Source organism: Agelaius phoeniceus, chromosome 5 (genome assembly GCF_051311805.1).
Source record: "Agelaius phoeniceus isolate bAgePho1 chromosome 5, bAgePho1.hap1, whole genome shotgun sequence".
NCBI classification, from domain to species: domain Eukaryota; kingdom Metazoa; phylum Chordata; class Aves; order Passeriformes; family Icteridae; genus Agelaius; species Agelaius phoeniceus.
The window spans coordinates 37944786-37960102 of NC_135269.1; the positions used below are offsets into that span (position 1 = coordinate 37944786).

At 40.7% G+C, this 15317-nt stretch overlaps 1 protein-coding gene across 3 annotated transcripts in view; it reads right to left on the minus strand.

The window, feature by feature from the left end:
- The window catches only part of TBC1D15 (TBC1 domain family member 15), a 35871-nt gene extending 21303 nt beyond the window's left edge, over positions 1-14568 (minus strand). For 2 of the 3 annotated variants that reach the window (XM_077178826.1, XM_054632445.2), the window contains exons 1-5: positions 14456-14567; positions 3494-3592; positions 3180-3254; positions 2313-2451; positions 297-507 (exon numbers count right to left, since the gene is read on the minus strand). In XM_077178826.1, the coding sequence (XP_077034941.1) occupies positions 297-507; positions 2313-2451; positions 3180-3254; positions 3494-3592; positions 14456-14479 (548 nt within the window). In that variant the 5' untranslated portion in view covers positions 14480-14567. Of the gene's footprint in view, positions 1-296; positions 508-2312; positions 2452-3179; positions 3255-3493; positions 3593-14455 lie in introns of all 3 variants that reach the window. The other variant, XM_077178825.1, reaches the window with a different exon arrangement.
- Positions 14569-15317: the final 749 nt, after the last annotated feature.

The window sequence follows — 15317 nt, forward strand, 5'->3', positions numbered from 1 at the left end:
ACACTGCATGTTCATAACAAGCTTCTGCACCCACTAGAGGGAGCAACTGAGGCATTTGGAGCTAGTAACACTTCAGATTCTAAAATACTTCATAAATCAATCCAATAATTTTTAAACTTCAGCTTACATTCCAAATGCATATGTGAAACCATAGTTTCAGTCACCTTGAAAACTATTTCTACTAATAAAAAAAGGAATGGAATAACAATCAGGAAGTATTACTCTGAAATTCATTACATGATTTAAGTAAACCAATAATCTGTATTTTACAGAACTAAGAGTTGTCTGATACTTACTCATTCAGTGCAACGTGCTTTTCAAGACATTTAATCAATGATTTGCTATCTCCATGATGAAAGTGAAGAGCTGGAAGTTTCACATCATCCTTCAGACAGAACACCAAATAAGACCATCCCATGCCTTCTTTGTTTTGTTTGATTGATTTCAGATCTGTCAAACTGAACAGGAACGACCACTTGCTTTCTCTGTTTGCATGAGTTGTAGCATCTTAAAAACAAAATCAGCACATGATTTCAGTTTGACTTTCAGTGTTAGCAATTATAAATACATCATATCTGTCACTGTTCCTAAAAAACAAACTCAAAATATAAACACCAGTATTGGTGTCTAATAATAAAATACGCACTGTAACTACTATTTCTGCATTTTCCTTTGAGCCTCCTTGTCTTCTATGGACTTGTAAAACAATCAACAAGTCCATCAGGCTACTCCCCTAAAACTGTACCTACAGTTTATAGAAAAAGGTTTTTCACCCAGAGGATGGTTGGGCACTGGAACAGACTCCCAGGGAAGTTTGATACTTAAGTTTAAGCATTAAACTTAACAAGAGTTCAAGAAGCATTTTGGACAACACTCTCAGGTACATGGTGTGATTCTTGGAGTTGGCCTGTGCAGGGCCAAGAGCTGGAGTTTTAATGATCCCTGTGGGTTACCTGCAACTCAAGATACTCTGTGATCCTACAACAGAAGTGATCAAGCAGTTAAATGCACATCTGCTGTATCAAATTCCAGCAGCAAGCTAAATCCAACCTGCACTTCCACCAGGTAGTGCTACTTCCCCAAACTAAACATCATATGTGCTACAATCCTGTAACCTATATATTACCCACAGTTACTAGCCACATGTCGTGTAAGGCTGCTGCCGAAGTAAGGGCAAAGGATTTGGAAATCTCCCCCTCACCCTTTCCTCTGGTAGTGTGAAAGCTTGCATACATGCTGTGCAAAACTCCATATATTCAAGGAGAAGGGATTAAAGTGCACTTTACCAGAGGACACAAAATTGCCAGCATGTCCAGAAGGAATTTGGGACACCCCCTGGCCTGCTCCCATCAAATTACAGCAATTGGAAATAAGCAAGAAGTGGCAAAGAGCATAATCAAAGTAGTCCTCAGTGACAGTCACTATGGATGAAGGAATGCCCTGCTGACTGGAGATGAAAATTCAATATAAACTAGTGATGTGGTAAACCATATTTAACCAACAGAGATGCTGTGTGTGTGTGTATGTGTGTGTATATCTATAAAAGCCAAGGACTGTGTTTTACTCAAAAACATTCATAATCTGACATCCAAATCCTGTAGATGACAGACATGACATTTAAAACCATTATAAAGATGGTAAAACAAGCACAATAATCCCCAGTTACAGGATGTGAAATACTACATGGAAAACAAGTATTATTAAAGAAAAAACACTATGTGAGAATCAGAGAAAAAAAGATTACTCGAGAATCACTGTTCTTTCATCACAACTTGTTTTTCAACATCTCTACTGAGACACTATAACAAAAATGTTGTAGCTATAGAATTATTTTGACCACGTAAAAAAGACCATATTAAAGACCCATGTATGTCATAACTGTACATTCCATCTCCCCCTGCTGCTGCAGTATGGAAAGGCATTTGAGTAGCAAACCACTTATTTTTTCATTTTCATTTCTATCATGACACGTAGTTTGAATTCCACTTGTTTTAAAGAATGCAAGCCCAGTGAGGATAAAATTGCTACTACATCTAATGATGAAGCAAGAAGTTAGATTTAATTCTTTTTAAATACAATTCTTTTTAAATACAATTCTCTACCAAATTAAGGAAAAAAACATAGGCAGATGACAGCTATTCCACTTGTGAATTTTTTTCCACACCCAGAGATTCATCTCTTACCACAAATGAATCCCAGCCTTTCAAAAAGGCTATTCTTAAAGGCAATTCTTTAGTTACAAGTTACCATCATGGAAGAAAACCAAAACACTATACACACAAAAAAACCCTCCACATTTTTTTTTTAAGTACCTCCATTTGAATGAGGTTTCTTCTTAAAAGAGACTGTGGTGACCATGTCCCACTCTGCTTCATAACTACTTGGACGATCTGCTCCTCGGGAACATTTTTCTTTCGGAGTTTGAGTCCACTCCACAACAGAACTGGAATCCTGAGATAAAACAACAAAAGCAACTATCAAAAAACACAAGACATGAAAATTGACCTGGTTTCTCAGATTCAACCTGAAGAATCAGCATCTTTATTTTGTAGATTAAAAGAAAATGTATTGAAATCCTCAGAAACATAATACAGTTCAACACAGGAAATTTGGACTTATGACTAAGACTATGTGGTTTTACTTAGTAAATTCCAACATCCTAAAATATCTTTGCCTCTCTTGCAGACTTTATAAGCATAACAAATTATTCATTTAAGTGTAAAACTTGAATCTTTTTTAGTCACATCCTCTTAATACTGATTAAATACCACATATCACTGCATCTTGGAACCCCCACAGACTTCTATTTTTATTTTGCATTAGAACAGCACCTCTCACTTTTGTGTCTAACTATGAAGAGTGAATCACCAAACTACAACACAGTAGATGCAGAGGGACTGGTGACTGTGATATATTTACACTCATTTGGTCTTTACTATTCATAGTTAGTCCTCTACTATTTTATTTGTGAACCAAGTAAAAACTAAATACAGTCAACCTACACATGTATTCTAATAACCTGAACTGGCCTGCAGTCTGCAAATAAGATTCCTACATATAGCTATTACTACCAATAATAAATAAGCTTTGCTTCCAGTTATGAAATCACCTACACATTAGTTAACACAAAATAAAATCTCTAGAGAAACATAATGAATACTGATAACTAACAAACCAACCTTTCCAGCACAGAGGATATTAGAAGTATCCAAAGTCTCATCCAGTGGTCTCCAGTCTACTACCACTTCATTTTCCTACAATACAAATCACAAAAAATTCAACACTACACAGCAATGTATTTATTGCCATATATAGTCCCCGTGTGACTACATTAAAACTTACATATACATATAGATGATGACATTGTCAAACACAATGTGATGTTTGTTTGTGTACAAAATCCTAGACTTTAAAAAGGCATTTAAGATTTGCCAAACTTGTTATGTGTTTTGCCAACAAATACAAAAGTTCAGTAAGTGTATTATGTACATACCTTTTCTATGACACGCAGTATTCCTGCTATTAAGTTGTCCTGGTCATCATTTTTTCCACAGGAGGAGTGAATGAAAACTCCTTCTTGCTCATATACAACCTATAAAAAATGAGTAATAAACTTTAAAAAACAATGTTTTAAAATCCTTAAAATTGTTTATCCCCCTATGGTACTCATTATCATTTTGACTTGCTGAGAGAAGTCGAAATAAACACTTCTATCTTGTTAGGGATTTTGTTACAAAGAGTCCAAGATCCCAGTCTTTCGCTTACCTAAATCAAGAAACAATAGGAAATGGAACTGATCAAACTTACTCTCTAAGCAACATACTGACTAGTACTACTTTGTTAAAACACCACATGAATATTATTTTTAAATCAGCAGGTACAGGTTCAGTGAAAGTCCTATACAGCTTTTAAAACATTAAAAGGCTTTCTTATATAGCCTGCCTTTCTGCCACCTACCATTAAGCATGTTGAAATTATAAAACTAATTTAAATTTAAAATGGACCAAAATACTGTAAAAATACGAACTCCAGAGAAATAAAAAACTATACCCTGAAATTAAATGCAGGGCCAGTGGCAAAGATTCCATCTGAAAGGTAGAATATGTAACAGCTGGATAAGAAGGGCTTGTAGGAGTGCACACGGCCCACATAACTTTTGCATTCAAGCATTTGCAAAACCCTTCACAGTATTCTGATCATGCTCTCAAAAAAAAAAAAATTAAAAGAAAATCAAAGAACCCTTGGCTGTCAAAATTTAGCAGGCTTTTGAAAGCTACATACACATACTCTTAAAAGCTCTATAATGACTGTAAATGGGTCCTATTTTACACAAGTCTAAGAGTGAAAAGTCCCTTCAATTTTGTGAAAGTGAAATAAATCAAACAGTAACAGTAATTGTTTGAGAACCATTTTCATTTTCACACCAAGCTGCAAACACTGCCTTAAGAAACCTATTTTTAAAGGCAAAGCTTAGAAATTTTTAACTATCAGAGACAGATAATGCATTTCTTTGGTTCTAAAATATCAGGAGCTATTTTTCTCATTTATCCACTTTCTAAAATCATTACACTTGTAGTCAGGCCAGTAAACTAAAAGGTTAGTTTTGCCTGTCTGTTTCAAAAGGTTAGGTGTGTAAGCTTAACTAGCCAGATTAGAAAACATGGCTGAAAAAGAGCCATAAAATTTACTTAATTCATCCTTTCTGTTTTAGTTTTGCTGCAATTTCTCTACCTTTAACACAAGCAAGAAATTTCAGAAGTGCTCTAGTTAAGCTGAAATATCACTTGGAAGAAATCTCTAAAGGTCACTTAGCACATCTGCTTGAAGGACTATTAACATCATTGCCTTTCAAATATTGGAAGTCTTCTTTCCTGTTCTCTATTACAGTTTTTTCTCTTTTCTATCAAAAAAACCCACCCTAATTACTGTCCAACATGATACAAAAGAAATAACCAGAATTCTGCAAAGAATAAAACAAAATGCAGATCATCACTGGTGCAATTATCTGTTTTCAAATTCAGTTCCGTTCAAACAAGGCAACCTTGATGTTTATTTAAATTTTACCTTCTAGCTATTTGGACCTGATGTATCATGAAAACTAGTCAGAAATATGAATCAGTCATCAACCCCTTGGACAGCTGCTCCAGGAAAAAAAAAATCTATTTGTATCAGAGTTATACTGGTAGAAGTGTACTTCTGCAAAAAATGTATCAGAAAGTATACCTTCTCAGTCTAGAAGGTACGCCATCTAATAACTGGTTTTATTATTCTTCTGTCCATTAATCTCTCAGAAGGACAAACACTTCCTTTCATGGAAAAAGAAAATGTGTTTCTAATGCCACAGTTGTCATGCAACTGAAAAATCTTACACTGCTCTTTGTAACAGCTTCAGCTCCCTGTGCCATTCTCCACCAAAAAACCCGAAGCACACGCTCAGAACTTCAGAGGGTGTCTGTAAAACAGAGGACTGGACACAAAGCACCTTATTCCCCTCATACTGTTATTTAAGAGAAAATTTTCTACAAGTTTGAAAGGCCAGAAGGCCAAGCTGCTGAGATTCTTCTTTTCCAATCGCAAGCATGATCTACTTATTTACTTTTTCCAACTGTTAACTAGAACTGTAACTAATTTGAAGAAAGAGATAGCATTATTGTACAAAAGAGTATCTAGATGTTTTTTCACAGTTAATCCCTCTGCAAAACATTTTGGGAGTTACCATATTGAATTCTTCAAAATACTGAGCCACTCTATTCAGCAGTACTTTGTAAGGTAACTCCATAAATGCATTTGAACAAACTGAGTTTGGGAATGTAATTCTATAGTGGTAGCACCTGAAAATTAGCTACATTGAGTGGCTATATTTCACACAGTGCTCTTAGCAAGCTGAAAATTCAAAAATGCTATTAGGTATACTTACAGTACTTTACAATAAAACATAGTTTGTTACAGATTTTTGTCTTCTGGTACTGCAACACTGACAAGCTATTCAAAATCAATTTAAAGAAGAAAAGTAATGTTAAATTACATGTACAAGTAATTAGTACTAAGGAAAGTATCAAACTGAAAGACAGTATACCAATAGTTAGATTTGAATAAAACCCATCCATCACTACAACCACCAGTTCTGGTTGTAGTAGTAGACAACCACTACTACACTTAGTAGCTCAATCTCACACACCATGTGGCCTACAAAGGTTTTTGCTCAGGGCCTCTGAGGCCCAACACTCAGGGAAACACCTGGTGAGTCAGCACACTTGGACCTCTTAAGCATTCAAGAAAACAGATTTCAAAACTAAATAATGGCTTCACACACTGACTCTTGCCTAAGCAGTAGGTTACTGCAGAACATGCAAAAAGACAGCAGATGTTAGAGGATTACCTGAAGCATCAGTAAAATACCAAGGACTTGTGTAAGGTCTGCATGCAACAACTACATAGTGAGATCCTGCTACATATGGAGAGAGCAGAAGGAACTATATACAGGCAGGGCAAGATAATGAGACCGATGCCCCTCATTAGCTGTTGAAATAACTATAACCCCTCCAAAACCAACCCAAATCTGCTTCTGTATTACCTGTCAACCCCCTTGGCACAGGAAAGCAACTTAAGCTCCTTGAAATTTTGATAATCTTTAGCCTTTAGTGAACTAGGAAGGCCTCATTACCCACTGTGTGAAAGAATTCAAGTTTTAAAGAATATTATCTGCTCAGTTAGTCCATTATGCTTTTTGTATTACAAGACAGGAAAACACACTGCTGGCTCACCTTGGTTTTGCACTAGTCATTATTTTACATATGGGCTCCTCCATATTTCACATGGGTTCCTTTACAAAGGTAAGAAGAAGGTGGAGACAAGCTCAATCTTTTGCTGTGTTTTCATATGATTAGAGCCATCACTCTTCCCCTAAATCTACACAAAAATCACTAAGCCCATCATAAAAAAAAGGACAAGTTGATGTTAATAAGTGCATACCACAGGTCACTAGATAAGTTGACGTGTCCCAAGGATTTTAATAAAATCCCAAAAGTATCCCCCACCCCAGTATTACAGCCCTTCCACCCATCCAGCTAATAAGAATTCTGTGCTCTGCAGTCTATCCACTAGTCCCTGAAACAGAACCTCAGGGAAGAAAAGCCATTTGTGTTGCTCAGATGCTCGAGGCCAAAACAGCTGTCCAGCAATGACAGACCTCACTACAGATTTAAACAGTGATTGTTCTGTTTTCTGCTGTACCTGTTTGCAAACATCTACTGAACTGCCCACAGAGAAGCATATGTCACAGGTTTAGATGTTATTACCTACATGAAAGCCATGTTGGTTCCACAACAAAAACACAAATAAAAAAAAAGAAGAGCATTTATCAAAAGCACACACCAACACAACCAAAGCAAATGAAGATGTAATGTGACAGGAGCTGAACAACTTTGAAAATAACTTGATTTCAAACACATTTTAATTATATCTTGCGGCTGTACATTGGAATTACTGAAAGATTTTCAGACATTTTACAAGCTTAAAGCTAGTTCTGTGCAGACCAGATCTACCCATCCTTGGTATCCTTAAGTTCCTAGAATACTTCAAATCATAAGCATCACTTAAGGCAACTTAAGACTGCAAAAGCATTCAGCTGGCAACTTTTTTCTCTAAGAAAATCATGGAGACAGTAGGAAAAAAGTTAGTAGGATTTAAGTATCACTTTTTAATAATCCTAAAGTTTCAAGTTTGAAATAAGATGTACCCGAGAAGCTTATGAGCATAAGTCTTTCCTGTTTATCAAGTAGTCCGTGCTGGCAGCATACAAGCACAATTCACAGCATATTTATTTGTCCAGTTCTACTGAATGAAAACTAGACCCATTGCCGTTCTGTTTCAGAATCCCACCAAAAGCTGAAAGTTGATGCAAGTTTCCAAATGCTAGTGAGCCACTTTGACCTGTTTCTTTTTTTCCATGGGTGCTACAGGGGTTAAAGGCAAATTCACAATTCATCTGATCAGTCATTGAAAGCACTGTACCACACAGAGACAACAGCTATTCCAACTCATATCCTAAGTGAGGGTCTATAGAAACAGGGAACCACAGCAGAAAATTCAGGAAAGCTGCACAAAGCAATAGCTGCCTACCCACCCACTATTAAAAAAAAAAAAACAGATGGAAGCAGCAGGATGTAGGCTCAGTTTACATGTCATGGCATATGCTAGTTAAGGTTCTGGAAAACTCTTCAAGTATTTATAGTCTGTGTCCAGCAAAAAATAGGTTTCTGAAGTCCCACCATTGCCCCAGTAACATTTTCTGATAAATAAATTGTATCATTCTTAATAACATAAGGACACAGCATGGACAATGCATATCTCCATATTTCTATTGTTCTGCTTACACTGAGCAGCAAACAGGCAATGTCTGTAGCATTTTTATTGCTAAAGACATGTATGAGCAGAAGGCCTTTGGGATGCTACAGCACCAACAACAATATATGAGAGAATACAAGCAAAGTCTTGTGATTTAATGTTTGCCATTTGATAGCAATTTACAGCCCTGTGCTACCCGCTAGTGAAAGATGACAACATTGCACCCTAAGACAATGAAGTACAGACAACAAATAAAAGGAGAGCTAAGATCTGGGGCTACCACAGAACAGGATGGTCCTGCCATCCTCACCCATGTATTTTCCACCCTGCCTGTGCTGAGCATCTAAGTATTAGCTGTCACCATGTGTACTGATTGTTGTATCTCCTGTTCCTAGGTCTGTAACATACCAACAACCTGTCAAACACAGAATAGTTGACAGAAAGGAGAAGCACTGCAACTCTCCCAGCTAGTTTGTCCCATGTTTCAGACACTTCATATTCTCACCCTGTGCTCTTGGAGAGTGTGTTCCACTCACTCCCCTTTTCTGCCACCAAGTACAGCTCAAGGCCAGCACTGCTCTGCCAAAATGCCATCCAGCATCTCATAACAGACACAGTTTGAAGCTCTTACATAGTCAATGAGCCACTGCTCTGGAGTAAGTAACTAATTATGGCACTGTGTAAATACTGGTATAAACAACTTTTCAATAGCAATTACTTCATTTTTTGCCTCATGTTAGGGAATCAGGTAGAGGACCTCACCAAGGGTTCAACAGCTGAAACAGCAAGTGGGAATGCTCATAGAAAGTGACTGAGTAGAAACGTCTGAATGTTCTGCAAACTTCAAATTAAGGAAAAATGGCTCTGTCCACAAACATCAACAACAGATATAGCAGCTGTGCAGCATCTTATTTTCAGATTCTGATGGAAAGGAAACAGAACAAAAAAATGTTACACTGTAAGGAAACAATTACAGGCCAATAAAATTAATTCAATTCAGAGAATGGTTGGCCTAAGTAACCTCACACCCACAAAAGAAAGCATCTTAGTTTAGAACTATGCATTAAGTAAAAAGAAATATAATTCAATATAAAAGTCTGTATTATACTGCTTGAATTTCCATCTTCCTCTTTGGAACAGCTGATGTTTGCCCAAAGCTTACTCACATATCCACTGCTAAAGTGTCACTGGGCACAGTGATGTACCTACTGCATCTAGAGTCTGTTTCCAAGGACTAGGTGCCAATACATTAGAGTGTTCCACAAAGCATCAAGCCAACATTAACTTGATCAACATACTCTTCTGCTCCACAGAAGATATGCTACAATATCTGGCATTCAGCTTGTAATAAAATGCAAATCACAGAATGGTTTGGGTTGGAAGGGACCTTAAAGATCACCTAGCTGCAAGCCCCCCGCAATGGGCAGGCAACATTCCACTAGACCAGGTTACTCACAGCCCTATCCAGCCTGGTCTTGAACACTCCAGAGATAGGGAGCAGGCAACCTCTCTGGGCAATCTGTTTCAGTGTCTCACCACAGTCTTAGCAAAGAACTTCTTCCTGATACCCAATCTAAACCTATGCTCCCCCTTCAGCTGAAGGCTATGACCCCTCATCCTATCACTACATTCCTCTGGAAAAAATTCCTCTCCAGCTCTCTTGTAAGCCCCCTTTATGTACTGGAGGGTGCTCCAGGATGTCCCTGGAGCCTTCTCTTCTCCAGACTGAAAAACCCCCAACTCTCTCAGCCTTCCTTCATAGGAGAGGTGCTCCAGCTCTCTGACCATCTTCATAGCCCTCTTTATTACATTGGATCTATGCCTATGGTGGGGACTCCAGAGATGGACACAGTGTCCACGTGGTGTCCTATGAGGGCACAGGAGAGGGGGAAAATCATCTCCCATGATCTGCTGACCACACTGCCTTTGATACAGCCCAAAACACAGTTGGCTGAGCTGCAGGTGGACATTTGAGCGATATTGAGCTCTTCACCCACAAACACCCTCACGTTTTTCTCCCCTGAGCTCATCTCAGTCCATTCTCCACCCAGACTGTACTTGTGCTTGGGACTGGCCCACATTTGGCCTTGTTGAATCTTGTATGCCTTTGTTTGCTGAGCCTGTGGCTTAACTTTTTTTCCAAGAAAGTAAAATTTCACACCTGCTAGTCTTAAAGACGCCCAATTTCTAAGTAGGGAAGGGGTGGAGAGGGACAGAATCCCACAAATGTTGCTCATGTTGTGACAAATATGAGAAAGCTCTCAACACCAGGAACTACATAAGAAAAGTTTCCTACTTGACCACAGTACATATTTCAAGCTCTGCCTCATGCTCTGAAGATTTCTTGAACCACAAGGTATTTCTGCTACTCCTGCAACAATAGCAGGGTATCAGTGAAAATATAAGTCTGTTCAGGGTACTGAGAGCAAGAGCTTCAGGTAGTAACCCACTGGTCCTATTGGAAGCACTTCTGCAAAGAGAAATCCTTAATGAATAGAAAAAAGAAAGAAAATACTGAAATTTCAGAAATATCACTGAACTGCTATAAATTCAAGCATAATAAAGCCTTAAATAAATTCAAGAGAGATAGTCTTCTGTTCACAAAGAAAACCCACAAAGTACAGTATAATAAAAAAGAATTATGATTGTATTCATAGTAAATTATAAAGGCTGAAAAAGATTTAACAAATGTTTTAAATCAAATGCTTAATAAAGTGGCACAACAATGCACAGCACAGGAGTTTTGTGCACTCACATTTAACTAGTAGAAGGTGGAGCAAGACACTGCCTATCCCACAGAACAGATATATACCTAAAATAATTCACTGTATCTATGCCAACAAAATACCGGAAGGATGCAAAGTTAATCTTAACATACCAAATTAAAAAAAAAAAAAAAAAAAAAAACAAAAAAAACAACAAAACTTCCACTGCAAACACAAATCCCCTCCCCAAACATACAACACTAACACCACTATTTAGTAATAGCTGCAGTGCTCCTTGGACACTTCTAGTAGCTGAACTGGCCAGACATCTGAGCTTAGAGATAAAGCTCAGATGTTTGGCCAGTTAACACTCTGAAACTTTAACTCCAAGAGCAAGAGCACAAGCGAGTGAAAAATAACTTATCTGACAGCCCATGTGTCAATTGGTAACTTGAGAAAGATTTAATAGCCCATGTGCTGAAGATACTCTGAACTCCAAGAACATTAAAAAAGTATCATTACTGTCTTTAGATCAGCTGCAATAGTCACCTGTATACTGACAGACTGAAATTGAAGCTTGTACTTTTCCCCATACACAACTTTTTAGCTCATTTTCTAACATGGTTTTCTGTTATAAGGGTGAATCCAGAGTAGGTTCTCTGAATACAATAAACAAACTGCCATTTGCTAAGCAACAAAAAGAGAGAAAATGTACCAGTTTTCAAAAAGTATAATATATAAATATACCTGTTTGCATAAAGTCAAAAGCTCTGAAAACAAATGACCTTATTACCAAATTACTTCCACAAAAAAAACTGGCAACTCTAAGAAAGGGCAAAAAACTGAAGCTCACAGTGTTCTAGGGCAGACAGTCATTTATAAAGAATGAGTCATGACTCCAGAATTCAATAGCAGTAACTTTTCCTGAACAGAGTTAACTATCCATATAGAGAAAAACACTGATAAGAACCTCATGAGAGGTTCCAGCAAGAAAAAAAAAAAAATCACAGGACAAAAGTCCAAGTAAAGTAGTACATGAAATAACCATTTATAATTCATATCCCATTATTGTATGGAGCAGAAACCAGAGACTACATAAAATAGCAGGATTCTGAATCTACTGATATTAATAAGGTCTGGGAAATAAAAATAAAAACAAACAAAATAAAAAACAAACAAAAGCTGCTTAATACACTGCCACATGCTTTCCACGGGAACCACTTTGTGTAATACTTTGCAGAAAAGAGCACATACATTAAAATACATTACTTTCATGTGATAAGATCTGCCACATGAGAATAAAGCACTCCACAAACTAATGCCTACTGATCCTTCAGAAAGCTACCACCTGAAACACCCCATTACAACAAATTGCAGAGCCAGAAGGAACACTGCAGTTACCTTATGACATCCACAGCTTGTAAAGACACTGAAGTGCAAAAGGCCTGACGTGAGAATACTGGGTCTGTACCAACCTACACTGCATTTATTCTACCTGGAGTGAAATTTCATTAGTTTGTAAGCCCTCCCAAAATCCTGCTGGCACTCAAAGGAACAATTTGAGGTCCAATGTGCTCCCAACAGAAAACTAACCCAGACAAAAGAAAGCACAGTTGTATGTGTTATTTCAGCTTGCTAGATCTAATTACTGACAGATCAAATGAGTACAGTATCCAAGAAAGCAATAGTGCAACACACAGGTGGGGAAATACAGAGAAGGATGGAACTGCTCCTGAGAGCAGTGAAACGTCAAACCAGTCCAGCCACTTCATGAAATTTGAGAAAACACAACTGTCATTTTTCCTCTGTGTTAAAAGAGACACGGCAAAGAATGCAACTGAATTAGAAGTTGCATTAACAAGTTGCATTAGTACTGTGGATGTGGCATAACTAAAACAGTTTTGCAACATCTTAGAGATTTAATCTCAGGCAAACATGGCTCTTGGAAAGGAACAACGAATACAGAGCAAATTTACAAACAACTAATCCACAATCATTCTCGCATCTCATATAATCCATCATAATACACTGCTTTCACAAGAGACATCCTGAAGAAGATCCTGATAAAAACCTATGTGGAAAACCAAAAACAACCTGAAAAATTAAAATATTTCCCTAAAAATTAAAATATTTCCCTTCATCCAATAAACTTCCGTATTGATATTAAAATGGGTAAAACTAAAAAAGGAACTTCTCTGTATACATAAAAACTGGATGTGCATAGCTAGAAACAGCTGGGAGAGCACTATGGCTATCTTTATATTTACACACCTAACAGCAGTAAAGAACATAAAAATAAAATTGCAAAAACTCGAGCTGCATAAATTGCTTGCTCCAACAATTCTGGTTGAAACGGATCTGCTTTCAACACCTCGAAGGAATTTTCGTGCTATAGCTAAGGGCACTCCTCAGCCCCCTCGGAGAAGCGCAGACGTGGCTAATTACGTGCGTTCTCTTGCGCCGAGATCAGCGGGAACTGAAACTATCATCGTCTGTCCTGGGCTGGAAAAGTGAAACCGCAGACTATCACACGCTCACTATGGCTACTACATACAATCGGACACCACACCGAGATTTTAAATACTAAATAAAGGATCCACGTGCTCGAGAACACTGCACTGCAAAGCAACGCTTTCATAAGAAAGAGTAATGAAATAAAACTATTTTTACAAAAAAATAATACGGACAGAATTTGTATGTGTTGGCGGGGGCGGAGGGAAACAGTGGGTGTTGCTTGTACCTCCCCCTCCTGCGAGCTCAGTCTCTGTCAAGCAATAATGTTTCGCTCCGGAACGTTCGGCAAGAATCCGCGGCGTACAAAAATTTTTAAACTACTAAACTATGGGACTGACAAGGCTTTGTACGCTCGCCGGGGGTAGGTTCCCACACACTACCAGCGCGCAGGCCGGGGGAAAGGCCGCTACCGTCCATGAGCTCCTCCGGGACACTCGGACACGTAGACGGGACAAGCCGCGTTCCTCAGCCTCAGGCGGGGAGCCAGCGCGGCCGCCCGCTGCGGAGAGCGGCCTCCAGCCACCCCGGGGCCGGGGCCGGGGCCGGGGCCGGGGCCGAGCTGCCGCGGAGGCGCGGAGCGCTGCCCGGCCGGCAGGTGCGGGAAGGGCCCGAGTCCCGCCCGAAGCCGCGACCCCCTCCGGCGCAGAGAGCCCGCGGCCGCTGCCAGCGCCCGGCGCGGCCCGCCCGAGGCCAGGACGGCACCCGGAGACGCGGCCCCGGGAGGCGACACCCGCAGGCAGGGGAAAAGGCGCCGGCCCGGCCATTCAGCGGTCCAACCCCCCCTCCCCGCGACTCCCGCCAGCTGGGGCGACCCAGCGCCCGACACGGCGCGTCCCGCGGGGGGACAGGCGGGAGAGGCCGGCCCCGCCGCCGCCGCCCGCCCCCGTTACCTTGCCGCTCGGCGGCGCCGCCATGTTGCCCACGAGTGTTTATGGTGACGTCGCACTCCTCACGTGCTTCCCCGCCGCGCCACAACAAGAGCGTCACTGCTGCGAGCCGCGCATGCGCACTGCGCGGGGCCCAGGCCCGGGAAAGGCTGCGGCCCGGACGGGGAGGGAGAGTTGGGGTTGCGCTATTCCACAGGCTGCGGCCGGGATAGGGAGCGAGGGCTGGGGCTGGGGCTGGGGCTGGGGCTGGGGCTGCGCTGCGCTGCGCTGCGCCAAAGGCTGCGGCCAGGACAGGGAGCGAGGGCTGGGGCTGCGCTGTGCTGTGCCACAGGCTGCGGCCGGGGCAGGGATCGAGGGCTGGGGCTGCGCTGTGCTGTGACACAGGCTGCGGCCCGGGACAGGGATCGAGGGCTGGGGCTGCGCTGTGCTGTGACACAGGCTGCGGCCCGGGACAGGGAGCGAGGGCTGGGGCTGCGCTGTGCTGTTCCCGACGGTGGCCGCGGTCCCGTCGCTCCTGTTCAATCCCTGGCACGCCCGCAGCCCTCCGGGAGGCTGCCGAGTGTCCAGCCGCGGGCCCCGCGGCGGCCGGGGCAGCAGTGACCGCTCCACAGCGCGGCCAGGAAGAAAGGGGATTGTTGTTCTTTTTATTTATTTTTTTTCTTTTTTCCCCTCTCACCCTTTTTCAGAGCTCCCTGAGATTGCAATTGTAATTTGAGCGATGTTATATAGTTGATATAAAGCACACATACTCCGTCAAACTATTTTCTTTCTCTTTACGCTCCAGTCACAGAATCATAGAATAGTTTGGGTTGGAAGGGACCTTAAAGATCATCTAGTTCCAACCACCCTGCCATGGCAAGGGACA